The sequence below is a fragment of the Erythrolamprus reginae genome, chromosome 8 (genome assembly GCF_031021105.1).
Source record: "Erythrolamprus reginae isolate rEryReg1 chromosome 8, rEryReg1.hap1, whole genome shotgun sequence".
NCBI lineage: Eukaryota > Metazoa > Chordata > Lepidosauria > Squamata > Dipsadidae > Erythrolamprus > Erythrolamprus reginae.
In genome coordinates, this window is record NC_091957.1 from 35,583,513 (window position 1) to 35,609,962 (window position 26,450).

Consider the following 26,450-nt stretch of genomic DNA (forward strand, 5'->3'; position numbering starts at 1 on the left):
ACCAGTCCTGGATCTCTTCGCGACCAATGCGAACACCCAGCTCCCTCGCTTCTATGCCAGATTTCCATCCCCGGGAGCGGAAGCAATCAATGCCCTCCGGAGTCCATGGCCTCCAGGCCTACTCTACGCATTTCCTCCGATTCCAATCCTCCCGGACGTGATTCACAAGGTCCTCACCGAGAGGGCCAGAGTAATCTTAATCGCCCCTCATTGGCCCCGCCGGCCCTGGTTCGCGGATCTCCAACAGCTGTCCGTCCAGGACCCTTGGCGACTCCCCGTTTCGGGGGATATGCTGCGGCAGGGGGGCCTCTTTCCATCCAGACCCGGAGTGGTTCCACCTCACCGCCTGGCTGTTATCAGGAGAGATTTAGAACTGCGTGGTCATGACCCAGATTCAGTGGAGGTCATTTTAAAGGCCAGGAGGGGCTCGACCAATCGAATCTACGACCACACGTGGTCCAAGTTTCACCAGTGGTGTCTACAGGAAGGTATCTCCCCTCTGTGCATCCCCATTCACAGAATTATTTCCTTCCTTATGCAAGGCTTCCATAAAGGACTTTCCACCAGCACCCTCCGGCGTCATCTGGCAGCCATTTCATCTGTCCTAGGAGGTCCCCGCAGACAGCCTCTCCGATCCTTCCCTGAAGTTCAGGAATTCCTTAAGGGCATAGCCAACCTCAGACCTTCCAAGGTCCACAGGTATCCGTCCTGGGATTTGCCACGGGTTCTCCACTCCCTCACGCAGGCACCATACGAACCCCTAAAATCGGCGTCCCTCAGGTACCTATCCTTTAAGGTAGCTTTTCTGGTGGCTATTACCTCTGCCCGGCGCATTTCGGAGCTGGCTGCTCTCTCGATCAGGCGGGACCTTTGTCAATTTCATCAGGACAAGGTAGTCTTGCGACTGGACCCCACCTTCTTACCCAAGGTCAGTTCCATGTTCCACAGATCTCAGGATATTGTCCTACCTTCCTTCTGCCTCCAACGAGACCATCCATTGGCAATTAGATGGCACACCCTGGATCTCACCAGAGCGCTGAGAATATATATCCAACGCACAGGACCTTTTCGGAGGTCAGAAGCACTTTTTGTAGCCTATCATCCCAGAGTCATGGGGGCCAAAGTGTCTTCTACAGTAATAGGCCGTTGGATCAGAGGGACTATATCTAAGGCCTATGAGTCGGCCTCCCTCTCAGTTCCAAGGAACATCACTGCGCATTCCACCAGGAGCGCAGCCACCTCAGCCGCTTGGGCGACTCAAGCCCCGTTGGAGGAGGTCTGCAAAGCAGCCACTTGGGCCTCACCAAATTCCTTCATCAGGCACTACAAGATTGATTCTTACGCTTCAGCGGACGCTGCCTTCGGCAGAAGGGTACTCCAATCCGTTATCTCACACGATAGCAAGCTAATCCCACCCTAGGGACCATCTATTGGGTATGTCCCATGTGACTGCTGGACCCGCTCCTTCAGTACGGAGAATAGGCGTTGAATTGCTTACCTGAACGCCTCTTCTCGTACGGTGAGCGGGTACAGCAGTCACTTCCCGCCCTTGTATGTGTCTTCTTTACCTTTTTCTATATCTTTCTTCCTCTAACAATGAGAGTTGAACACTACAGAGCTTCACAACTGAGCCTAGTCTATGGATTCGCGAATTCTGGGGAAGGGGCGGATCCGGCAAGCTTTTTTAATACTAGGCTCAGTTCCACCGGATTGGACATGAGCAACCCATGTGACTGCTGTACCCGCTCACCGTACGAGAAGAGGCGTTCAGGTAAGCAATTCAACGCCTATTTTCCGGCTGATATTTCTTCCTTGCCACCGGAGTTTCAGTCTATCTTGACTATTCTGACTAACACCATTGACGCTAAACTCTCATCTTTCAATGTGCCTTCTCTGTCTCATCCCTCTCCACGCTCCTCCCGTCCCGTGAGTTCTTCTCCTTCCTACAGAGCCCCAGCCATGGAGGTCTCTGACTCCTCTCAGGAAGAGGATGAGGACGTGGATGCAGAAGAGGATGATGACCCATTTCAGCGTCTGTCGGAAGATGAGGAATCTCAGATTAAGATTCCAGCCCCAGCTGCTATCTTTCCTTCGCAGCTTTTCAAATCTCTCCTGCTTAAAGCTAGAGTATCCACGGGGCTAGCCGGGCAAGAAAAACAGGCTACCTCTTCCTCAGATCCTCCGGAGGATAATCTTCCTTATTTCATGAAAGAACAGGAAGACAATGAGGTAATTCCTATGCCCAAGTTGTTTAAGGATGCCTTGCTTAAACAGTGGGACCACCCAACTGCTGGCTTTACTCCCACTCCCAAGGACAAGAAGCTCTACAAGCTCTCCTCCGTCTATGAGGAACTCCTAACATGTCCCAAGCCAGATGAACCAGTGAAGACTCTCCACTCGACTGCCGCCATGCCTGGCGAAGCAGAGGAGGTCCTCCGGCCAGAGGACAAACGACTTGAGCAATGCTCAAAAGGAGTCTTCTTGCAGACTCATGGGCCTTTAAGAGTGCTGCAGCGGCATCCTTCTTTTCCAGAGCTATGCTCTTGTGGCTTCGTCAGCTCCAACCACACCTGCCTCCAGATGACTTACGGGGCCAACAGGATTTCAACAAAATCTTCGCAGCTGCCCAATATGTAGCAGATGCTACCCTCCAATCTTCCAGATTTGCAGCCAGGTCAGTAGCAGCCTCCACAACGGCCAGAAGACTTCTATGGCTCCGCCCTTGGCAGGCGGGAGTAAGACAGAAGTGGCAGTTAGCCATGGGTCCGCTGAAACGTGACCTCCTCTTCGGAGACCTTCTGGACCCTCTCCTTACAGAGACCACAGACAAGAAAAAGGTCTTGGGACCTACCACCAAGAAGGCCCCTAAACCGTAGCCCTTTCGGCGCACAGGGCGTCTACAGGATCAGGGCTTCGCATTTCAAAGGAGTCCAGGTCAGTATTCCCCTCGGTTTCGATCCCAATCTAGAACCACCAGGGGCAGAGGTTCCCGTTATCAGAGAGGATCCTCTTCTACCAGGGCTTCCAAAAGAGCCAGATGGTAAGTTTTCCTCCTTTCCCATAGGCGGTCGCCTAGCCTGGTTCTCTTCCGCCTGGCACCGTTCTTGTAAGGACCCCTGGGTCATTGACACTGTGGAAAGGAGCCTAAGGTTAGAGTTCATTTCACCTCCCCCTAACCGTTTTTATTTCTTGTCCTTCTCCCAGTTCCCCTCCTTCTCGTATCCGAATGGAGGAGACTATTTCTCATTTGTTGACTATTAGAGCTATTCAACCGGTCCCCTCTCTCCAGAGAGGTTTAGGCTTTCTCCCATCCTCTTCATGGTCCCTAAGACCTCTGGAGGCTGGAGAGCCATCTTAGATCTAAAAAAATTGAACCGGTTCATAAAATATAGGATTTTCAAAATGCATTCCTTATCTTCCATTTTTAGCAGCTCTACATCGGGGAGACTTTATGGTGTCTCTGGATCTCACGGAGGCCTTCCTCCATATCCCCATTGTCAAGGTCCTTAGGAAATTTCTGCGCTTTGCCTTTCAAGGCAGGCATTTTCAGTGTAGGGCCATGCCATTTGGGCTCTACTCAGCTCCCAGAGTCTTCACTAAACTCTTGGGATCCTTGGCGGCTCATATCCGGGCTTCTCCCATTCATATTTTATGTTATTTAGATGACATTTTAATTCATGGAAATTCCAGAACTGGGTGGTGGCAGACCTCTCTTTTACCATGTCGGTTCTACAGAATCATGGTTTCTCCATAAATCTTAAAAGGAGCCACCTTGATCCATCCACTTCCATTCTGCATCTGGGAACTATCATTAATTCTGAGTTATCCCAGGTTTTCCTCTCCACTGAGAGAAAACGCAGCTTTTTGGATCTCATTGCTCGCATCCTGCCCCAGCAATCTACCTCCATTGCCACCCTATCTTCCCTTTGGGTAAAATGGTGTCATCTATTGGTATTGTCCCCTGGGCCTGTCTTCACGCCAGGGAACTACAGTGGCTTCTATTACCTCCCAGAGATCGGGCCACAGCAACTCGAATCGTCGCCTTCCACCGACGGTTCGCAGATCCCTCAAGTGGTGGACTTCTCCAGCCCTAGACAAGGGATCTCCCTTCCAGTGCCCCGACCAGTTGTAGTCACCACAGATGCCAGCCTCTCGGGCTGGGGAGCCCACGCCCAGGGTCTTTTAGCTCAGGGCACATGGTCACTGGAGGAGGCTTCCAGGCCCATCAATTGATTAGAATTAAGAGCCGTGTCTCTAGCTCTAAAACAATTCCAATCTCATATCTCCAACCAGCATGTGCTGATTTTCACCGACAATATAGCCACCAAAAGCCATATTTGCAGACAGGGAGGCACAAGAGCCTAGGCCCTCAGGAGGGAGGCCCTGAAGTTAGGCCTTTGGGCAGAGAAGAATCTCCAGTCGCTTCTAGCCGACCACATCTCGGGGAGCCTCAACGTCCAAGCGGACTGGCTCTCGCGAGCGACCATAGATCCAGGCGAGTGGAATCTCCATCAGTCACTGTTCCACCAAATCTGCCTCAGGTTCGGCCATCCAGTGTTGGATCTATTGGCGACCAAAGCCAATGCCCAGCTCCCTCACTTCATCTCCAGGTTCCCGTCTCCGGGAGCAGAGGCAATCACTGCTCTCAGGAGTCCTTGGCCTCCAGGTCTATTGTATGCCTTCCCTCCAATTCCAATTCTGCCAGACGTGATCAACAAAATCCTCCTGGAGAAGGCCCGAGTAATTCTGATTGCCCCTCACTGGCCTCGCAGGCCCTGGTTCGCGGACCTCCAACAATGTCCGTCCAGGACCCCTGGCGACTCCCCGTTTCGGAGGATATGTTGCGACAGGGGGCCTCCTTCCATCCAGACCCAGAGTGGTTCCACCTCACCGCCTGGTTATTATCCGGAGGGACTTAGACCTGCGAGGGTATGACCCAGACACAGTGGAAATCATCCTGAAGTCTAGAAGAGGGTCTACCAACCGGATCTACGACCATACTTGGTCCAAATTCCATCAGTGGTGCTTGCAGGAGGGCTTATCTCCCCTGTGTCTTCCCATCCACAGGATAATCACCTTCCTCATGAAAGGCTCCCACCAAGGCCTCTCTACCAGCACCATCCGCCGACACCTGGTCGCCATCTCTTCCGTCTTGGCGGGGCCTCGCAGGCAGCCCCTCCGCTCCCTTCCAGAAATCCAAGAATTTCTAAGAGGAGTGGCCAACCTCAGGCCTTCTAAAATCCACAGATATCTCACCTGGGACTTGCCACGGGTTCTCCACTCTCTTACTCAGGCACCTTACGAACCCCTGAACTCTGCGTCCCTCAGGTACCTATCCTTCAAGGTAGCATTCCTGGTGGCGATTACATCCGCCCGACGCATATCTGAGTTGGCAGCCCTTTCTATCAGACAGGACCTTTGGCAGTTTCACCAGGACAAGGTGGTTCTGCGACTGGACCCCACCTTTATACCAAAGGTCAGTTCCATGTCCCACAGATCTCAGGATATCATATTACCTTCCTTCTGCCTCCAACGAGAGCATCCCCTGGCAACTAGATGGCACACTCTGGATCTCACTAGAGCGCTAAAGGTTTATATCCAACGCACAAGATCCATCCGGAGGTCTGAAGCACTCTTCATAGCCTACCATCCCAGATCCTTGGGATCCAGAGTGTCTTCTACAGTAATAGGTCGTTGGATCAGAGGGACCATCTCTAAGGCCTACGAGACAGCTTCCCTTTCCATTCCAAGGAATATTACAGCGCATTCCACCAGAAGTGCTGCCACATCTGCCGCTTGGGCGACTCAGGCTCCGTTGGAAGAAGTCTGCAAAGCAGCCACTTGGGCCTCGCCAAATTCCTTCATCAACGATTCGTACGCATCAGCGGACGCTGCCTTCGGCAGAAGAGTACTCCAATCCGTTATCTCTCACGATAGCAATGTACTCCCACCCTAGGGACCTATCTCTTGGGTATGTCCCATGTGACTGCTGGACCCACTCCTTCAGTACGGAGAATAGGCGTTGATTGCTTACCTGAACGCCTCTTCTCGTACGGTGAGTGGGTACAGCAGTCACTTCCCTCCCTTGTGTGGTCTTCTTTACCTTCTATTCTATTTTCTTATAACACATGAGAGTTGAACATTAAAGAGCTTCACTACTGAGCCTAGTCTATGGATTCGCGAATTCTGGGGAAGGGGCGGATCCAGCAGTCTTTTTTAATACTAGGCTCAGTTCCAACGGATTGGACAGGAGCAACCCATGTGACTGCTGTACCCACTCTCCGTACGAGAAGAGGCGTTCAGGTAAGCAATCAACGCCTATTTTCAATTTAGCATTCATTGTTCTCAGCTATGCTGCCATATCCAACTTCCAAATGAAATACTTGCAGGAAGACAGCTTCTGTAAGTTTAGAAGGATAGACTTCAATCCCCAACTCCCATCTTCCAAGTTTCCCAATGACTATTTACCTTTGGCAGGAAAGAATGGCTGGGGAAAACTGGATTGAAGCTGCTGCTGAAATGCTTAAAACTGGCTAGGCCCTCCGCCTATCTCCCGGCAACAGAGTCTAGTCCCATCCACTGTTTATTGCAAGGCACAATGTTGTTCCACACTGCCTGGGTTCCAAAGCCCACGGTCACACATTTATTGCACACGCATGAGCCTCCCTCTCCCCGTGGAGCTGGAAAATGACAAGACTCCCTTTATTCAAACAGGCTGCTCTCCCTGCTTTTGCTGACTCAGGGATGGAGGAAAAATTTGATCAAATGTCACACAACCTCTATACTGAACTAGTGGGCTTGTATTGAAATTTTCTAAAAGAGCAAACTTGGCTCCTGTCAAAGTTACAGCACTCCCAAGATTGAGGGATATGTTTACATCAAGAAGCACAGTAGGATACCTTTAGTTAAGGTGTTGCAAAAGGAAAAGCAGCTATACCTTTATAAGAGCTAAGACAATGTTTCCCAACTTCCGGTGGGCACAGTAGGCTCGTATTTTGCCGTCCCGTCTCCAAAGGTCCCCATGGAGATGGGAGAGGGTAAAAACACCCTCCCCCACCCCCTCAGAGGCTTTCTGGAAACCAAAAATGCCCCTCCCCCCGAGCCTCTGTGTGAACCAAAAATTAGCTGGCTGGCACACACATGCATGTTGGAGCTGAGCTAGGGCAGCAGCTTGCATGCCAGCAGATATAGCTCTGCGTGCCACCTGTGGCACCCATCCCATAGGTTCGCCATCACTGTCCTACAGTTTTACTTTTTAACACTTGTTCCTCCACCCATAAGTTTCTTGGTAGACGGATTCTAAGAGGACAAGAAAATCACCAATAAACCATGATTTGGCTGGGCATGATATGAAACATTAATAAGAGGCTGACAAATCACTGTTTCAAATTCTGATTTTTTGAACAAAACAAAACATGGTACTGTCACAAAATGGGGGGGAGGGTTTCCCGCATTTTCCTAAGCCAAACGTTCTTAATGTGACATGTGATCATGCTATACCGACTCAAGATCCCTGTAAAGCCAGGAAACTGGAACTTGCTGATCTTTTAAGAGGAATCCACTGTGTCAAGGAATGGTGGGATATAATTTATTTATTTATTTGTTTATTTATTTATTTATTGGATTTGTATGCCGCCCCTCTCCAGAGACTCGGGGCGGCTAACAGCGACAATAAAACAGGGTACAATAGTAATTTGGTATTGATGATTAAAAATCAATTAATATAAAAACCAAACATACATACATACATACCATGCATAGAATTGTAAAGGCCTAGGGGGAAAGAGGATCTCAATTCCCCCATGCCTGGCTGCAGAGGTGGGTTTTAAGTTGTTTACGAAAGGCAAGGAGGGTGGGGGCAGTTCTAATCTCTGGGGGGAGTTGGTTCCAGAGGGCTGGGGCCGCCACAGAGAAGGCTCTTCCCCTGGGTCCCGCCAGGCGACATTGCTTAGTTGACGGGACCCGGAGAAGATCCACTCTGTGGGACCTAACTGGTCGCTGGGATTCATGCAGCAGAAGGCGGTCCCTGAGGTAATCTGGTCCGGTGCCATGAAGGGCTTTATAGGTCATAACCAACACTTTGAATTGTGACCGGAAACTGATCGGCAACCAATGCAGACTGCGGAGTGTTGGTGTAACATGGGCATATTTGGGAAAGCCCATGATTGCTCTCGCAGCTGCATTCTGCACGATCTGAAGTTTCCGAACATTTTTCAAAGGTAGCCCCATGTAGAGAGCGTTACAGTAGTCAAGCCTCGAGGTGATGAGGGCATGAGTGACTGTGAGCAGTGACTCCCGGTCCAAGTAGGGTCGCAACTGGTGCACAAGGCGAACCTGGGCAAACGTCCCCCTCGCCACAGCTGAAAGATGTTTCTCTAATGTCAGCTGTGGATCGAGGAGGACGCCCAAGTTGCGAACCTTCTCTGAGGGGGCCAGCGATTCTCCCCCCAGGGTAATGGATGGACAGATGGAGTTGTCCTTGGGAGGTAAGATCCACAGCCACTCCGTCTTGTCTGGGTTGAGTTTAAGCTTGTTGACACTCATCCAAGCCCTAACATCCTCCAGGCACCGGCCCATCACTTCCACTGCTTCGTTGGCTGGACATGGGGTGGAGATGTATAACTGGGTATCATCGGCGTATTGATGATACCTCACCCCATAATGCCACAGATCCTGACTTTGTCAGCTTTCCAATAAAAACACCCCCAATTAAATAAAACTCCAAGGCTAGAAGTTCCTCAAAAGTTCCAATTTCATATTAGAGATGCCATGTTGGCAACATCTGGGAAAACCCGAATCTGAAAGCTTCTGGGTTTTCTCCACCCAAACAAAAGTTCAAGTCCCTGTCTAGCACCCACATGTCCCTCACATGATCCAATCAGGCACCATCCAAAACTGAAGATGCCTCTCAGTCACCTCATCGCAGCTGCAGGGCACAGCGGCCTTGACCTTCTGGAAAGAATGTTACAAGGATCGCCCAGAACTGTAATGCACCACATTTTTTTTTCTTCAACAATTATTTATTGAACATGGTGAAACTTACACACAAGAAAGAAGGATGTTTCTTCTACACTCCCTATTTTTCCACGTAATCTCCATCTCGTTCTTTGGCCTTCCTCCAGTGAGACACAAGGCTGTGTTACGCCCCATCAGTACCACTCCTTGTTCTGGTCACGAAGCTTTGGAGCTCTGCCGAACCGTCTTCTAATGGCCTCACCCTCTGTGCCCCGTGACTAACCGTACTTCCGTCGACTGCAGATTCTCCATAAACTGAACACAAACGTTTGTGAATCTTCCCAACAGTTTCTTGCAGTGAGAAATTCAATGATGACACGCTGCTTGTAACGTACATCACTTACAGACACCATTTTGAAACACTGCTGCAGCTACACTATCTGTCTGAAGAAACACAAAATTTACATGCGCACGCCTGACAATTCAAATAATGTATAGCTAATGTTTCGCACTCATATCATTATTGTAGGCTGAGAAAAAAAATGTGGTGCATTACTTTCTGGGCAACCCTCATACTAAGACTACTACATATCCTCTACTCAATCCCCCATCCCATTTTCCATTGGTGAAATAGAAAATGTGGCAGGGCTGAATATGAAAAGGTAAAAGACGGCTTCCAGGCATGATAGACTGGCTTCAGTGTACTCATGTTTTTATGGTTTGGATGCCAAGGGTAAAATAATGCATAAGGCCTATAGAGAGGCCCATGTAATGAGCGGGTTTAATTGCCCAAGTCTCTGTGCAATATTGTACAGCGTCATCAGGACATGTTTACTGGAGCTTTCCAATTCCTTTATTCTGGGAAGCTTTAAGCCAGCATGGGGTAGCTTTACCTCTGGCCTAAATCAGCAAGCTTTTAATAGTGATGATTATTTGCCCCATTTGTTAAACAAACACTGTCTTTCAAAATGGGTCGTATCCTTTTAGAATTCACTCCAGTCCAGTGAGTGGTATCAAGTGAAAATGAGCACAGGGCTGTACCTTTGGGCTTGCATGGAGGAGTCGCAAAGGACGGACAGTGGAGAAATGAAAGGGGAGAGACATTTGGAAATATTAACTGCTAAGTAGAACGTTGGAAGCTGGCATTGTCTCCAGTTGCATCCAGATTCACATTCTCTGGTATTGCTCTTGCTTAATGTAATACAATTCCTTGCTGGAGTTTTTTTTCTTCCTGATAGTGGAGACCAAACATCAATTCTGATGGAAAACTAGGGAGCAATAGCAGATAAACCTCCACATGGCTTCAAAGACTCCTAGAAAGAGCGCTAATGACCAGAGGAGTGCAAGGAATATAAATCCTTCCATCCACCACCCTTCAGTCAGAAGTGAAGAAGCTTCTTGGATGAGAAGCGAAACATCTTTAATAATAATAATAATAATAATAATAATAATAATAATAATAATAATAGTAATAATAATAGTAATAATAGTAATAATAATATTAGATTAGTATGCTGCCCTTCTTCGATGACTCGGAGCGGCTCACAACGAACAATACATAGTATACAAATCCAATATTAAAAACAATTTTAAAAAACCTTATAAAAAACAATCATACAGCCCGAACAAACCATACATAAACCGGAACAGCTAAGGGTATATCAATTTCCCCATGCCTGGTGACATAGGTGGCTTTTCAGAGACTTGCAAAAGGCAAGGAGGGTGGGGGCAGTCCTAATCTCCGGGGGGAGTTGATTCCAGAGAGCCGGGGTCGCCACAGAGAAGGCTCTTACCCTGAGTCCCGCCAGACATTGTTTTGTCTGACAGGACCCGGAAAAGGCTGAATCTGTGGGACCTAATTGGTCGCTGGGATTCATGCGGCAGAAGGCGGTCCCAAGGGTATTCTGGTCCAATGCCATGAAGGGCTTTATAGGTCATAACCAACACTTTGAATTGTGACCGGAAACTGATCGGCAGCCAGTGCAGGCTGTGGAGTGTTGACAAGACATGGGCATATCTAGGAACGCCCATGATTGGTCTCGCGGCCACATTTAGTTGCCTTTTGGGGGGGGAGAACCACCTTTGGCACAACCATGACCTGGATGACTGAGAATCTCCATATTTGGGGAATAGCAAGATTTCAATATTCTCTGGCAAATTGGAGCCTGTCTGATCTTTCTTGCCATGTCATCCTTCTAAGGAAGACATGGAGTCGCTTTCTGTGGCGCACCGGGGCATTTTACACCCTGTGGACCACGTCAGGTCTTTTGACTGGCCCACGAAGTTGGGGGGGGGGAGTCAGCGCTCCACAATCATCCCAATTTCTCATGCGGTTCTTGGGAAGATTAATTGCCCACCTTTAACTGTGGATTTTTACACACGAGCGAAGGCTGTTTGCAAGCTGTCAATTGATGTTGCACATGCAGCATAAATCTCTGCAGCTATATAAAGCCCACTGTTGCCCATCATGTCCCTTTCTGTGGGAGTTTCCTCCCTGTTGGCAAATGAGTGAACAGGTGCATAATATCCCATCCTCACAAGCAGATATCTAGCCTGGATAAGAAATGAGAGAAGAAACATGAATCAAGCTATCCTAGTTGGCTTACAGATGTGTGCCTTGTTTGAATGCCAGGAATTTGCCAGAATTCTCAGTCATCCATGATTGTCCCAAAAAGTGGTTTTTCAGGAGGCAAATGGACTTTCTGGTTTTTCTTTTGAAGATGTTTCACTTCTCATCAGGAAGTTTCTTCAGCTCTGACAGGACAGTGGGGAATGGAAGGATTGATATTCCTTGCAGACGGCTGGTCATTTGCATCTTTAGAGCAATGGTTGGCAACTTGGCAACTTTAAGACTTATGGACTTCAACTCCCAGAATTCTCCATCCAGCGTAGCATAGCATAGCATAGCATAGCATAGCATAGCATAGCATAGCTGGAGAATTCTGGGAGTTGAAGTCCACAAGTCTTAAAGTTGCCAAGTTTGGGAACCACTGCTTTAGAGCAATGATGGCGAACCTATGGCACGGGTGGCACGCAAGACGTTGCCCTAGCTCAGCTCCAGCACACGTGTGCACCGGCCAGTTGATTTTCAGCTCACACAGAGGTTCTGGGAGGGCATTTTCAGCTTCCGGGGGATGGAGGAGTATGTTTTTGCCCTCCCCAGACTCCAGGGAAGCCTCTGGAGCCTGGGGAGGATGAAAAACAGGCATATCGGGCTCACCAGAAGTTGGGAAATGAGCTATTTCTGGCCTCCAGAGGGCCTCCAGGGAGTCAGGGGAGGCAATTTTTGCCCTCCCCAGGCATTGAATTATAGGAGTGGGCACTCAAGCAGATGCAATAATGTATGCACCCAAAGGAAAGAAGGTTTCCCATCACTGCTTTAGAGGGTCATTGAAGGTTTATCTGTGTCCTCAGGGCTACCTAAGTAATGCTCTTGGTTCTTGAGTCTTCAGTTTTCCTCTGCAAATCCATTCTAGTTCTGTAGTTTTAGCTATACAATTGGGGATGAACATCCTTTGAATGGTGCGGCGAGCAGGAATGGATTTCCAGAGAAAAATTGCAGGCTACAGGAACCATTAGCACCAGTCCAGTGACCCTGAGAACGCAGATAAAGCTCCAAGTGCTTCAAGGAGGATCCTCTAAAATGACCAGATGCCTGCTGTGGAATATAAATCCTTTAATTCCCCACTATCTTGTCTGAGCTGAAGAAGCTTCTTGGATGAGAAACATAGAAACATAGAAGACTGACGGCAGAGAAAGACCCCATGGTCCATCTAGTCTGCCCTTATACTATTTCCTGTATTTTATCTTAGGATGGATCTATGTTTATCCCAGGCATGCTTCAATTCATTTACTGTGGATTTACCAACCACGTCTGCTGGAAGTTTGTTCCAAACATTTACTACTCTTTCAGTCAAATAATATTTTCTCAGGTTACTTCTAATCTTTCCCCCAACTAACCTCAGATTATGCCCCCTTGTTCTTGTGTTCACTTTCCTATTAAAACACTTCCCTCCTGAACCTTATTTAACCTTTGAACATATTTAAATGTTTCGATCACAGCCCCCCCTTTCCCTTCTGTCCTCCAGACTATACAGATTGAGATGCAAAACATCTTACCCCCTCCCCCCCATACACACACAAAATGTCCAATGGCCTACTGAAAAAGCACCTTTGGGATTTATATTTGATTCTGTTCACAAACATTGTATTGCGAAATCAAATATCTTTATGAAAGACTTTGTCCAGTATGTATAATAAAAGAGTGTAGTAAAAAGAGAAATAGTGCAATAAAGTATTTATTGGGGAAGAATAATAGTTTATACAATTATTAAGGAAGAGGAAAAAAATAGGGCAATAAAACAGCACATATCTAATTTTAAAAAATTGTACTGTTGTATAACTTGGTGGAAATGTATTGTCAAATATTGTCAACAACCTTAAGCATATCTTAATTTTTTTGTTGTTGTTTCTGTACATAGAACATTGTGTGAGAGAATACAGTAACAGAGCAGAATCTGATTTTTTTTTAAAAAAAATGTGCTCCATCTGGGCTTACCATTTGTTCTTTATAAAATTATACAAGCCCATTTTTCTTTGGATTGAAAATTTGAAAAATTGAAAATTAGCTTTGTTTTAATTTAAAGTTGTATTGCCATAAATTGAGACAAAGCCGTTTTCAGCAAAAATAGTAGCTGATACTGCATCTCGGTGTCATCGTTGATTTTAATCTATATTCTAGATCAATGATGGCGAACCTGTGGCAAGGGTGTCACAGATGACACACGGGGCCATATCTGCTGGCACATAAGCCATTGCCCTAGCTCAGCTCCAACATGCATGTACATGCCAGCCAGTTGATTTTTGGCTCACACGAAGGCTAAGGGAGGCCATTTTCGGCTTACCGAGGGCCTCCAGGGGAATGGAGGAGAGCATATTGCCTTCTCCAGGCTACAAGGAAGCCTCTAGAGCCTGGGGGGGCGGGGAGGGGGGCAAAAAACGGGCCTACAGGACCCACCAAAATTTGAGAAAGGGGCCATTTCTGGCCTCCAGTGGGCCTCCGGGGAGAGGGGGAGGCCATTTTCACCCTCCCCAGGCATTGAATTATGGGTGTGGGCACTCACGCATGCACAACAGCACCTGTGCACGCACTTTTGGTACCTATGGGAAAAATGTTTCGCCATCACTGGTCTAGATTAGTGATGGTGAACCTTTTTGGCGTTGCATACCGAGAGTCCAAGCAAGAAAGCGCTGTTGTGCTCACGTGTGTCGGCACCCATAATGCAATGTGCACCCCCAATTGGGCCTGGGCACAAAACCACCCTGTCCTGCACTGTACATGTGCACATGAACCTCCATGTGCCGGTTGCTCTTGCCCTTCTCCCTTCAACTGCTGCTGCTGATATTCTAGGGCAGGTGGGGAGGGGAGCAGAGAGCCTGCCACCAGCTAGGGAATGGGGGCTTCCAGCAGGGGTGGACATTCGCTCCTGGCAAGGCCACACATTCGGGGCTTCCCTGGGCGAGCAGCCAGTGAGGGCGGGGTGGGGGTGGAGGCTGCCTGCGCAGATGACCCCGTGGCCGCTGTCAGAGCAGGTCCAAGACGCTCACTCCACCAGCCTCACGGCTCCCCTGGGCATCACTGCCTGTCTCTGTTCTGTGCACAGCCCTCGGAGCGAACCCCAAACTCAGAAATCACTTATTTTATGATAAAATCCAATTCTTTATTTGAACACAAGCATGCATAATGAAACACTGTTTTTTTAAAAACAGCACAAGAGTTATCTTTCTCTTTAGAGCTACTGTAAACTATGTCTGAGGAAAGCATCAACAGCTCTGCCTTATCTGCATTCCTTAGATAAGGTCCGTGCATTACTTAAGCATATGCATTTGCCCGCCGAAAGCTTCCCAGCACATCATCCAACAGAGAATGTCTTTTATTGAACCAGAAATCATGATTTTTAAGCCTTGTTCAATCACGCCTCCCAGCCTCACGTCTCTTCCATTGAACAATGTTGCGTCTCCACACTCCATTTCCCACAGTCCTTTGCCTGGAAGTGACATCACACCTCAAAGAGGCTAAGGCTGTAAGATAATAATAATAATAATAATAATAATAATAATAATAATAATAATAATATTAGTAGTATTATTAGTAGTATTATTAGTAGTATTATTAGTAGTATTATTAATAGTAGTATTAGTAGTAGTATTAGTAGTAGTATTAGTAGTAATATTAGTAGTATTTTGATTTGTATGCCGCCCCTCTCTGAGGACTCAGGCGGCTCACAACAACAATAACAGTGGAGCAATAAGTTTTACTATGCAATTTCTCTCGCCTTCTGATCAATCTTCTATAGCAAGAGTCAATCCACTGGCTTTCCCCTCTCATGTCTTCCTCATCCTCTGACTGGGACCACTCCCCCATTGTCACATCAGCCCCCTCTCGTGGTTCCTCAGGTTCACTCAAGTCACTTTCTCCCTCACTCTCAGTCTCTGCTTCATCTGGCAACCCCACTAGCCCAGGGTATCCAGAGGGGCCTGGCTCATCCTCCTTGAAATCTGACATGACCTGTGGTGGACAAGGGGCACTCACAACAGTCTCCAGCATTCCTCCTGCACAGCCCCAGTGGCTGCACAGCCAGTAAATGCTGCCTTTCCCTGGGAGGGGGGGGGGAGAGAGACTGAGAAGGATGGGGAGCTGCATTCACACAAGTCTTGGAGGAAACAAACCCAGCAAATGCAACCTGTTTCTATCTCGGCAGCTTTAAGATGGGGGAAACCCAACTTCCAGAATTCCCCCACCAGACATCTTCCAAGGTTCAGAAAGGCTGGTCTGGGCAGCCAAGGGAGGAGAACAACCAAGAGATAGAAGAGGCTGCAATTCTGGCACACTCTTAAAGCCTCCGTCACTTTGGGTGGAGCATTTGCGGAGGAGACTTTACAAAGCACCACAGGGAGAGATTTGGGGCCGCTGCACCAGGAGTGACCACAGCCAGTCCCCTCAAGGGATACTCGGAGCCCCCAGAACTCTGACGAATGGAAGTGGCAAGGCAAAGGGGAGGCCCATTGTGATGGTGGCTCAGGCTCCGCAGGGCTATTCTTGAGGGCCCAAGGACTTTGGACTGCTCCTCCATTTCCAAGGACAACCCACCTCAAAACCTTCCTGGCAGCCTTCTGACGATAGGCCACAGAGGGCTTCTCGTCTAGAGGAGCCTGGTCCCCCTTGCCTCTCCTGCTTTCGTCTGCCAGCTGTTCCTCTTTTGGCTGGGCTGGGACTGGAGATCCATGCTCCCTCCCTCCTCTCTCTCTCTCTCTCAATCACTCACTCTCTCTCACACACACACACATACACACAGCAAAGCTCGTGGCCTCTGGTGTGCAGGTAGAGCGTGGGCAAAGGTGTGCCTGCTGGGCGAGCAAGGCGATTCTCTGCCAGGCAAATAGGATGCGCGGAAGCAAAAAGACTCGCTGAAATACGGGCGCACCTGCATCTCCGCACGTGATTTCGCTCCCTGCCCAGGTGCAGTAGCAGAATTGCGCTGGCCTCTGCTGGCCCTCACCGTCCCACCTTAGCAGCCCATCTCTGGACCGCAGGAGCTACTGTGCAGTGGTTGATATGTTTCTTGATGCCTTCTAAGCTCCCTGACCTGCTTGATTTAAACTTTTTAGAATCTCTTATTTGAAGAAAGATGAATGGAAATCTAGGTTTCCAATAATATCTCTTGGGCTCTTTATAGACTCTTAAGGGGTCGTTAGAAAATAAAATGGTTGTTGGCTGTAGACCAGTGTTGGTTTGCCTTCTGCTAAATGTGTGGCTTATGTCCATCATGGTAATCATTTTATAAAGCAGTGCACGAGTGCCACAGGTGGCACGCAAAGCCATATCTGCTGGTACATGAGCGGTTGCCCTAGCTCAGCTCCATCGGGCACATGTGTGCCAGCCAGCTGGTTTTTGGCTCGCACAGAGGCTCTGGGAGGGCATTTCTGGCTTCCAGAGAACCTCTAGGAGGGGGGAGGGGAGGGGGTTTTTACCCTCCCCTGGCTCCAGGGAAGCCTCCAGGGGTTGGGGAAAGCTGTTTTTGTCCTCCCCAGGCATTGAATTATGGGTGTGGGCACTTGCACATGCACAATAGCGCGCACGCTAGCTTTTTCGGCACCTGAGGAAAAAAAAGGTTTGCCAGTTATAGAGTGTCCTATAACATGCTCTCAAAATTCCAGATGAGCTTTCTGGCCCAAAAGGTTAGAGGCTTGCATATAATATTGTTGCCAGGGCTCCGACTGATGTCCTAATTAAATCTTGAGCCTCAAGCCAAGCCTCAAAAGAAATCCAGTTATTTATTAGGAGCTTCATGTCCGCATGGACCAAGTGAAGCCAACTCTGACCTCACTTAATTTGCGTCCCATCTCTGACCCTGTTTTCCCCAACGTGTGTCATCAGTCACATTTTCCAACGAAGGAATTTCACGGGATGCAGAGGTCCCTCCCTCCGGCCACTAAGGGTTTGCATGGCTATTGCCTTGAAATAGCCGGCTTGAATGTGCTTTGTTTTGATGGAAGGGCAAGTTCCTCAGCTGAACAGCTGCGAGTCTCGATTCTCCATCCTTCGGCCTCTGGCAACTCGAGAGCTGGTCAGGAAGGCTTCACGAGTTGATAACTGTTACAAACGTAGGAGATCCTACGTTTTGTTGCTCCTTTGTTGCTACTCTGGCTCAAATGCTAGTTGGCTGTTACTACTGATTAAGGAAGAAGGCCGAAGCACAGAGGGTGTGCACCTGCTTCTACCTCCTCACAAGCGTCTTTGGATTTCACATGCCCTCATCCAGCATTTTATTTTTGCCTGCTTGCCCAAATCTTGTACGTTCCAAAGCTAACTTTTATAGACTTTGATAGTTACTGCAATTTTGATTTCATGTTTCTCCTCCTCAGCATAGAGGGAGCAGGTGCCTTGATTCTTAAATCCGGTTTACAATCTTGCTTTTATTTAATTCGACTTCTATGCTGCTCAATCCCAAAGGACTCCTCTCCATTTTTTTTACAGGTCTACATCAGTGGTGAAACCTACTTACCTTCCCTACCATTTCAGAAGCAAGCGCATGCCACCATCGCATGTGATTTTTCACCCTATGCGCATGCGCAGAAGGCTTTGCCCATGCACAGAGAGCTAAAAACAAGAAAATGGCAATGTCCTTGCACTGCCGCCACTAGTGGTTCTCAGAACCACCAGTGGCTCCTGAACTGAGCATTCAGTTCGCAGGGGCCAGAGCAACAGCTCCTGGCTGGGACCTGAGACCTAGTGAGAGAAGGAGGAGAGAAAGGTAGTGTTTTACAAGCAGTGTGCCACAAGGATCTGTTCTAGGTCCTATTCTTTTTAATATGTTTGTGAGTGACATAGGGGAAGGTTTGGTAGGGAAGGTTTGCCTATTTTTATTTATTTATTTATTTATTAATAGAGTTGAAAGGGACCGTTAGGTCATCGAGTCCAACCCCCTGCCTGAGCAGGAAACCCTACAGCACCCCAGCCAAATGGAAGTCCAATCTCCTCTTGAAGGTGTCCAGGGTTGGGGAGTTCACCACCTCCCCTGGCAGGCAGTTCCATTGGTTGATCGCTCTGACCGTCAGGAAGTTCTTCCTTATTTCCAGGTTGAATCTCTCCTTGGTCAGCTTCCAACCATTGTTCCTCGTCCGGCCCTCTGGTGCCCTGGGGAATAAAGAGACCCCCTCCTCACCGTGGCAACCCCTCAAGTATCTGTAAACTGCTATCATGTCCCCTCTAGACCTTCTTTTTTCTAGGCTGTCCATGCCCAGTTCTCTCAATCTCTCTTCGTAAGACTTGGTTTCGAGTCCCCTAATCATTTTGGTTGCTCTTTTTTGCACCTTCTCCAGAGTTTCGATGTCTTTTTTGTAGTGAGGTGACCAAAATTGGATGCAGTACTCCAGGTGGGGTATGACCAGGGCATAGTAGAGTGGTATTAGTACTTCCCTGGTCTTGGAGCGTATTCCTCTGTTGATGCAGCTTAGGATTGAGTTGGCTTTTTTGGCTGCTGCTGCACATTGCTGACTCATGTTTAGTTGATTGTCCACCAAGACTCCAAGATCTCTTTCGCAGTCACTACTGCTGAGTGGGGTATCTCCCAGGCTGTATGTGTGTCTAGGGTTCTTTTTGCCGAGATGGAGGACTCTGCATTTGTCGGTGTTGAACCTCATTTGGTTGGTATGGGCCCACTGTGATAGTCTGTCTAGGTCTTCTTGTACTCTGAGCCTGTCCTCAAGGGTGTTGGCTACCCCCGCCAGCTTGGTGTCATCTGCAAATTTTATTAGTTCCCCTTTTACTGCCGATGACTCTAAAGTGTGCAATAGGGTTGATATTCCTGGAGGCGGCTTTAATATGGTAAATGATTTAGCTTTACTAGATAAGTGGTCAAAGCAATAGAAACTGCAGTTTAAAGTTTCCAAATGCAAAATAATGCATTTGGGAAAAGGAATCCTCAATCTGAGTATTGTATTGGCAGTTCTGTGTTAGCAAAAACTTCAGAAGAGAAGGATTTAGGGGTAGTGATTTCTGACAGTCTCAAAATGGGTGAACAGTGTGGTCAGGCGGTAGGGAAAGCAAGTAGAATGCTTGGCTGCATAGCTAGAGGTATAACGAGCAGGAAGAGGGAGATTGTGATCCCGCTGCATAGAGTGCTGATGAGACCACATTTGGAATACTGTGTTCAGTTCTGGAGAGCTTACCCACAAAAAGATATTGATGAAACTGAATGGGTCCAAAGACGGGCTACAAAAACGTTGGAAGGTTTTAAGCATAAAACGTATCAAGAAAGACTTAATGAACTCCATCTGTATAGTCTGGAGGACAGAAGGGAAAGGGGGGACACGATCAAAACATTTAAATATGTTAAAGGGTTAAATAAGGTTCAGGAGGGAAGTGTTTTTAATAGGAAAGTGAGCACAAGAATAAGGGGGCACCATCTGAGATCAGAAGCAATGGGAGAAAATATTTTACTGAAAGAGTAGTAGATGCTTGGAAAAAACTTTCAGCAGACATGGTTGATAAATCCACAGTAACTAAAGTTAAACATGGCTGGGATAAACATATATCCATCCTAAGATAAAATACAGGGAATAGTATAAGGGCAGACTAGATGAACCATGAGGCCTTTTTCTGCCGTCAATCTTCTATGTTTCTATGTTTCATTCCACCGTTGGTCTACATGCTGTAGGTATTATTTACAATTTTGTAATATGAGAACATCAATTGAAGATCTTTGGAACAGGAGATTTTATGCTTGAATAAAATTATCCCTATGTTTTTAGTTTCACTAATTAAAAAGATCATAAAGTGACAAAAAGGGTGCCTATAATTCATTGGAGCTTTAAAGAAGGACTTAATAATACCGGAAAAGGCAATCAGTTTATGAAGTAAACTTAGTTCTGTCCTTGAATCTTTATCAGCCTTGTAATGCACAATTACTCAATCTTATAGCCATTTAGTTCAAAGGATTTGACATTTTACATGCAATTAAACCACCTAGAACAATTTTCTCAATCTTAAGAGTGCTATTACTTTATACCCATTGAACCAATTCCCTTTGGTGCTGATTTTAATTCAGATGTTCTTATTTAGTAACCAAAAATAGTTCCCATTTCTTGGATTGAGACTCGGGAACCAACGTCATTTGGAAACCTGTTGAAACCATCCTTTCCATCTCTCAACCTTTTATCTCCGCAGTTGAAAGAAATAGATGGTGTAAAGATCCTCAAAGCAATGCTCTCATACGTCTGGCCCAAGGACAGGCCTGATCTTCGTGCCAGAGTCGCTATATCGTTGGGATTTTTAGCAGGCGCAAAGGTAAGAACACCAATACAAGCTAAAATTGGTGGCCAGACAAAATAACATAAGGGGAAAGAGAAGATGATACAAACTATTTTGTTTGGGGTTGTTCTCACAAAACCTTTTTGAAGATCCATTAAAGGCCTCCATCTCTGTTTTGAAGAGCCATTACTTTCCCTTGTGCTTTGAGATTGCTTTAAGTCCTATACCAGTGATGGCGAACCTATGGCACAAGTGCCACGGGTGGCACACAGAGCCATATCTGCTGGCACACGAGCTGTTGCCCTAGCTCAGCTCCAAGGTGCATGTGTTGGCCAGACAGCTGATTTTTCGCTCACACAGAGGCTCTGGGAGGGCGTTTTTGGCTTCCGGAGAGCCTCCAGGGGGATGGGGAGGGCATTTTTACCCTCATCTGGCTACAGGGAAGCCTTTAGAGCCTGAGGAGGGCAAAACATGAGCCTACTGGGCCCACCAGAAGTTGAGAAACAGGCTGTTTCCAGCCTCCAGAGGGCCTCCTTGGGTGGGAGAAGCTGTTTTCGCCCTCCCCAGGCATTGAATTATGGGTGTGGGCACTCGCGCATGCATGGTAGTGTGCGCCCACACTCTTTCAGCACCCAAGGAAAAAAGGTTCGCCATCACTGGTATATACATTTGGTGAAAACATTAAAAGCTTGTTCTCAAACACTACTCACAATTTCCTGTCCGTGGTTAAGCACTCAACCACAAAACTAGCTACCCTTAATCTTCATCTACGCAGTTGTGTAGATACTCATTTTGATAAGCTCGCAGTTAAATATGCATAGCTCATATCACTTGTAGGCGTCGTGGCAATTCTGAATTCAGACAACTTGCTATCTGTTGGTGGCCCTCATCTGTTCCAGTTTGAAGCAGCCCTCGGAGATGGTACATCGTCTTCTGTTAGGCTCAAGTCAAGAATCCTTTGCCGTGGAATTAATTTGTGCAGGCTGTCATTAATAGAGACTTAACTTAAATGACAATAACACAAATTGTTCTCTTGATGGTATTAGCTTAGGTTCTTCCGTTGAGACTTTCCCAGGCTATGTGATCATATATTTCACTAGAGTTTATGAGATTGGACAGTATTGAAATAGAATACACCCCTAAGTGTATTCTTGGTAGCTTATTTGCAAGTAGTTGGAAAGAGAGGTTTGTAATATATATGCTTGTGGTGTCACTGGCTATTCTGAACGAGGACAGGAAGTATGACTTTGAAAGCAAGCCTTTGTTCAATACAGCTATTTATTTGTGGGCTTTTTATTTTGTATTCTCTCTAACAAGGATCCAAAGAAATCGTCGTTGATAAGTGTTAATTTAATTCTCGTAATAGATCAGTCCATGGTGCTGGAGTGAATTTGCCAGTGGGCTTAAATTCCAAAATAAAAAGAATTATTTTATTACGAGGACAGACTCACATGAATAGAATATACAGCCTTTGGTGCTGCACCAGGTCAAATCAAGTGTTCTCTTATCTGCATTCACCAGACTTTGCTTACTGGAAAGCGAAGGAGGAGGCTGTAGGGAGAGTCCACGAGGCTGGTAAAGGAGGGCACTTTAAAGATTTTCTTTAACACTTCCAAGGAGGGGGGAGGCAGGAAAGAGGTTGGCATGCTGTCTTCGCCTAGGCAACTATCTGACCTAATCCTTCCTGCAGCTACCATGCAGGGCTGGAGTTCAGGATGCAAATGAGTATTTTGGCCCATGGAAATTGTTAAGGGAATTATGTGGGGGCACATCACTGCAGTGTGCCTAGTTAAATATGTACATAGCTCTTTCTGCACCAATCCCTGTTCCCTTCAAAAGCAGCCCTATTAGACAGAAAATCCACAGCTCTCCCAAACATGTCCAGCGAGCAAACATGACTAAGGCTAGCTTTATATCTGGTTCTCCCCATCCATAATCTAACTGCACTGCCGTAAACACTTTACATTAACCAAAACCAAAAAAAAATGCTATTGGCTTAATTTTTTTCTTAAGATAAGAGCACGGGAGAGAAAAGAGCAAGGACTCCAGCAGATTTGAGCAATAATTTCAGCCCATGGCATGAAGCTGCAAAGGAAGGAAAAAGGCTTCTGGGGAAGAGAGTTAAAATCCTTGGGCCAAGAATATCGGCCATAACATTCCCTGGCGGACTGGGAGAAAATTTGGACCAGAAATATGAAATTAACTAAACCAACAGCGTACAAAGAAAATCAATCTAAAATGTTTTATTGGTGGCATCTAGCCCCAAATAGATTGACTAAAATATATCCAAATTGCAATCAGGTCTGCTGGAAATGAACAGGGCACCTTCTTTCATGCATGGTGGATGTGTCCTGAAGCTAAAAAAATTTGAGAAGACTCCATGGATGGTTGCAAGAAATGACAGAAATTACCATTGAATTTACCCTGGAATTATTCCTGTTAGGTATCATAAGAAAAACATACCCAAGAAATATTCAGTACCTGTTACTGCACATTGTAACAGTAGCAAGAATCACATATGCAAAAAATGGAGGGACACCGGGACACCAGGAGATAAGGAAATAATTTAAAAAATATATACGAATGTGCAGAAATGGACCGGCTAACCATGGAATTGAACAATAAAAAAGATAGATTATTATTCCATCTGGACTAAATGGTATAAATGGATTCCAAAAAGGAAAAATAGCCCACAATGAGAAACGGAGTACTATACAAAACTATATGTACAAATATGTAAAATATCAACAATAATGTTAAAATATGGACGTTAACCCACTTGAAATTACTATGATTTCTCCGTACTGAAGGAGCGGGTCCAGCAGTCACATGGGTTGCTCATGTCCAATCCGGTGGAACTGAGCCTAGTATTAAAAAAGCTTGCCGGATCCGCCCCTTCCCCAGAATTCGCTCAGTTCGCATATCCTGCGGTTGTATTGTGATAGCTCGTTCGACCTTCTAACACCTTCCCTTCGTTCTTTCCTTCAAAAAGTAGTAAGATTTATTGTCTTTATTTTATTACTTGCACTAATTGCGCCAGCCGTTTAAAAGGAAAAAAGAAAAAAACGCGGCTTGGCTTTCTTTCCTTGGGAGAAGTTGCAGTTTCGTTTTCCCCCGGCGGTTTTGCCGGTTACGATTCCTGCGGCCGCTTGTGGATTCTTCTAATCCCTAGGCCTGGAGGTCCTAGTGCAAGTATTTATACCATTGAAATTTTGATTATTTACTGTATATAAATATTTAAGGGCTTATAATATACCTCCTGCGGAGTGAGACGCCTTTTAGTCTCCTGGACTTAGTCGATCGCTTTCCCTTTAGAAATTCTCAGCAGCGATCTTTTCGGCGCGAAGGCCTTCGCGCCCTTTTTTTAAAATCTAGGCCTCTCGTGTTGGCCTTCTGCCAGCCGCGTAGGCCTCAGTCCACCGCGTGGATCCGGGAGCGGGCCTTGGGGGTCCCAGGCTAAATTCTCCACCGGCTAAGCCTCCAACCAGAGTGCCTTGGTTTACTTAATTACTAAGTTTAGGGAGGCTGGCCCCGCTGGATTTGGGGGCACGAACTCTGGGTTTGCCCAGATTGTCCTCACGTTTCAGCAGCTTCGAGGCCTCGAAGCAGGATCCATTCCTCTTGGGAAGTCCTTGAAATCTTCTCCTTTTAATTCAGTCATTGGCTCAGCCTTGTCTTCTGTTAATTGTCAGACTATGGCTACCTTTCCCAAGAGAGGCACAACTAAAGGTCCCAGAGAGGCCAGGCCTACAGGCGATGAGATTACTAGTATCCCCCAGGCCTCTTCCTCCTCTTCTCCAGGGGCCCGCCCCTCGACCAAGGTCACCAGGGCCGAGAAGAGAAGGGACCTAGCCCTACAAAAAATCCATGACAAATCAGCAAAACGTTTAAAAGTGCAGGCCCAAGTAATCAGTAGCCAAGACCCACCAGAGGCCTCTAGTCTGCCTCCTTCTGGGGTCCCTGTGTTATCTCTGGATGAGCCAAACCTAGACAGACCCCAACCTAACCTATGGGGCATAGGTCCAGAGGAACCAGATATTATTGAAGATTCCCCCCAGCCAGGATCCTCCCAGGCCTTTAGGGATTCTTCTGCCATTTCTGCTGATATTTCCAGTTTACCTCCTGAGTTCCAATCTATTTTTGCTGTGTTGTCCAAAGCCATTGATGCCAAACTCTCCTCCATCAATGAGCTTCCTGTACCTCTTCCTCCTTCTCGTTCCTCCCGCCCCTTGGGTTCTTCCCCAGCGGTCAGAGCTCCTACTCAGGATGATTCAGAATCCTCCCAGGATGAATATGAGGATGTAGAGGAGGATGAAGACCCTTTTCAGGGCTTATCAGAGGATGAGGAATCCCAAATAAAAGTTCCTCCTCCAATTACTATTTTTCCTTCTCAACTATTCAAATCTCTCCTCCTCAAAGCTAGAATTTCTACGGGATTAGCGGCCCAGGAGAAACAAGCCTCCACTTCCACTGATCCCCCGGAGGAGAATTTACCTTACTTCACAGAGGAACAGGAGGATAACGAGGTAATTCCTATGCCTAAATTGTTTAAAGATGCCTTACTCAAACAGTGGGATTTTCCAGCCTCTGGCCTTAATCCCTCTACCAAGGACAGAAAGTTGTATAAACTCTCCTCTTCCTATGAAGAGCTTCTTTCCTTTCCCAAACCAGATGAACCTGTCAAGATTCTTCACTCGGCAGCGGCTGTACCAGGCGAGGCGGAGGAAGTCCTCCGTCCAGAGGACAAGCGCATCGAGCTGATGCTCAAAAGAGGATTCACCGCTGATTCCTGGTCCATTAAAAGTTCTGCAGCGGCCTCCTTCTTCTCCAGAACCATGCTGCTGTGGCTTCGCCAGCTTCAACAGCACATTCCTCCTGATGACTTGAGAGGTCAACAAGACTTCAACAAGGTCTTTGCAGCTGCCCAGTACGTGGCTGATGCCACCTTGCAATCTACTAGATTTTCTGCTAAGTCTATTGCAGCCTCTACAACGGCAAGAAGACTCCTATGGATTCGCCCTTGGCAAGCGGGAGTTCGCCAAAAGTGGCAGTTATCCCAGGGCCCCTTAAAGCGCGACCTTCTCTTCGGTGATCTTCTGGATCCACTCCTCACGGAGACCACGGACAAGAAGAAGGTTTTGGGTCCAACCACTAAAAAGGTTACCAAAACGCAGTCCTTTCGTCGCCCAGGGCGCCAGCAAGATCAAGCGGCTTCCTATCAGAGATCTTCAGGTCAGTATTCCCCCCGCTTTCGTTCCCAAGGCAGGAACTCCAGGGGTAGAGGGTTTCGTTTCCAAAGGGGAGCTTCCTCTAACAGGGCTTCAAAGAAACCTAGATGGTAATCTTGCCTCCATTCCCATAGGGGGTCGCCTGGCTCATTTCGCCTCTAATTGGCGTCTCACCTCCAAGGACCCTTGGGTCATTGACACTGTTCAAACAGGCCTTCTTTTAGAATTTATTTCTCCTCCCCCTAAACGTTTCATTTCCTGCCCTTCTCCCAGGTCATCCTCAGATTGTAACCGTATGGAGGAGGCCATTTCTCATCTTTTGTCCATCAGAGCCATTCAACCGGTCCCTGCCGGTCAGAAGGGCCTAGGTTTTTACTCCATCCTATTTATGGTTCCAAAGTCCTCCGGAGGTTGGAGAGCTATTTTGGATTTAAAGAAACTAAACCTATTCATCA

The 26,450-nt window shown here is 47.2% G+C and overlaps 1 protein-coding gene across 1 annotated transcript in view; it reads left to right on the top strand.

The window, feature by feature from the left end:
- The window catches only part of ABCB7 (ATP binding cassette subfamily B member 7), a 106,863-nt gene that overhangs the window by 19,284 nt on the left and 61,129 nt on the right, over positions 1-26,450 (top strand). The window contains exon 4 of the mRNA XM_070759642.1: positions 20,684-20,803. Coding sequence (XP_070615743.1) covers positions 20,684-20,803 — 120 coding nt within the window. The remainder of the gene's footprint in view (positions 1-20,683; positions 20,804-26,450) is intronic.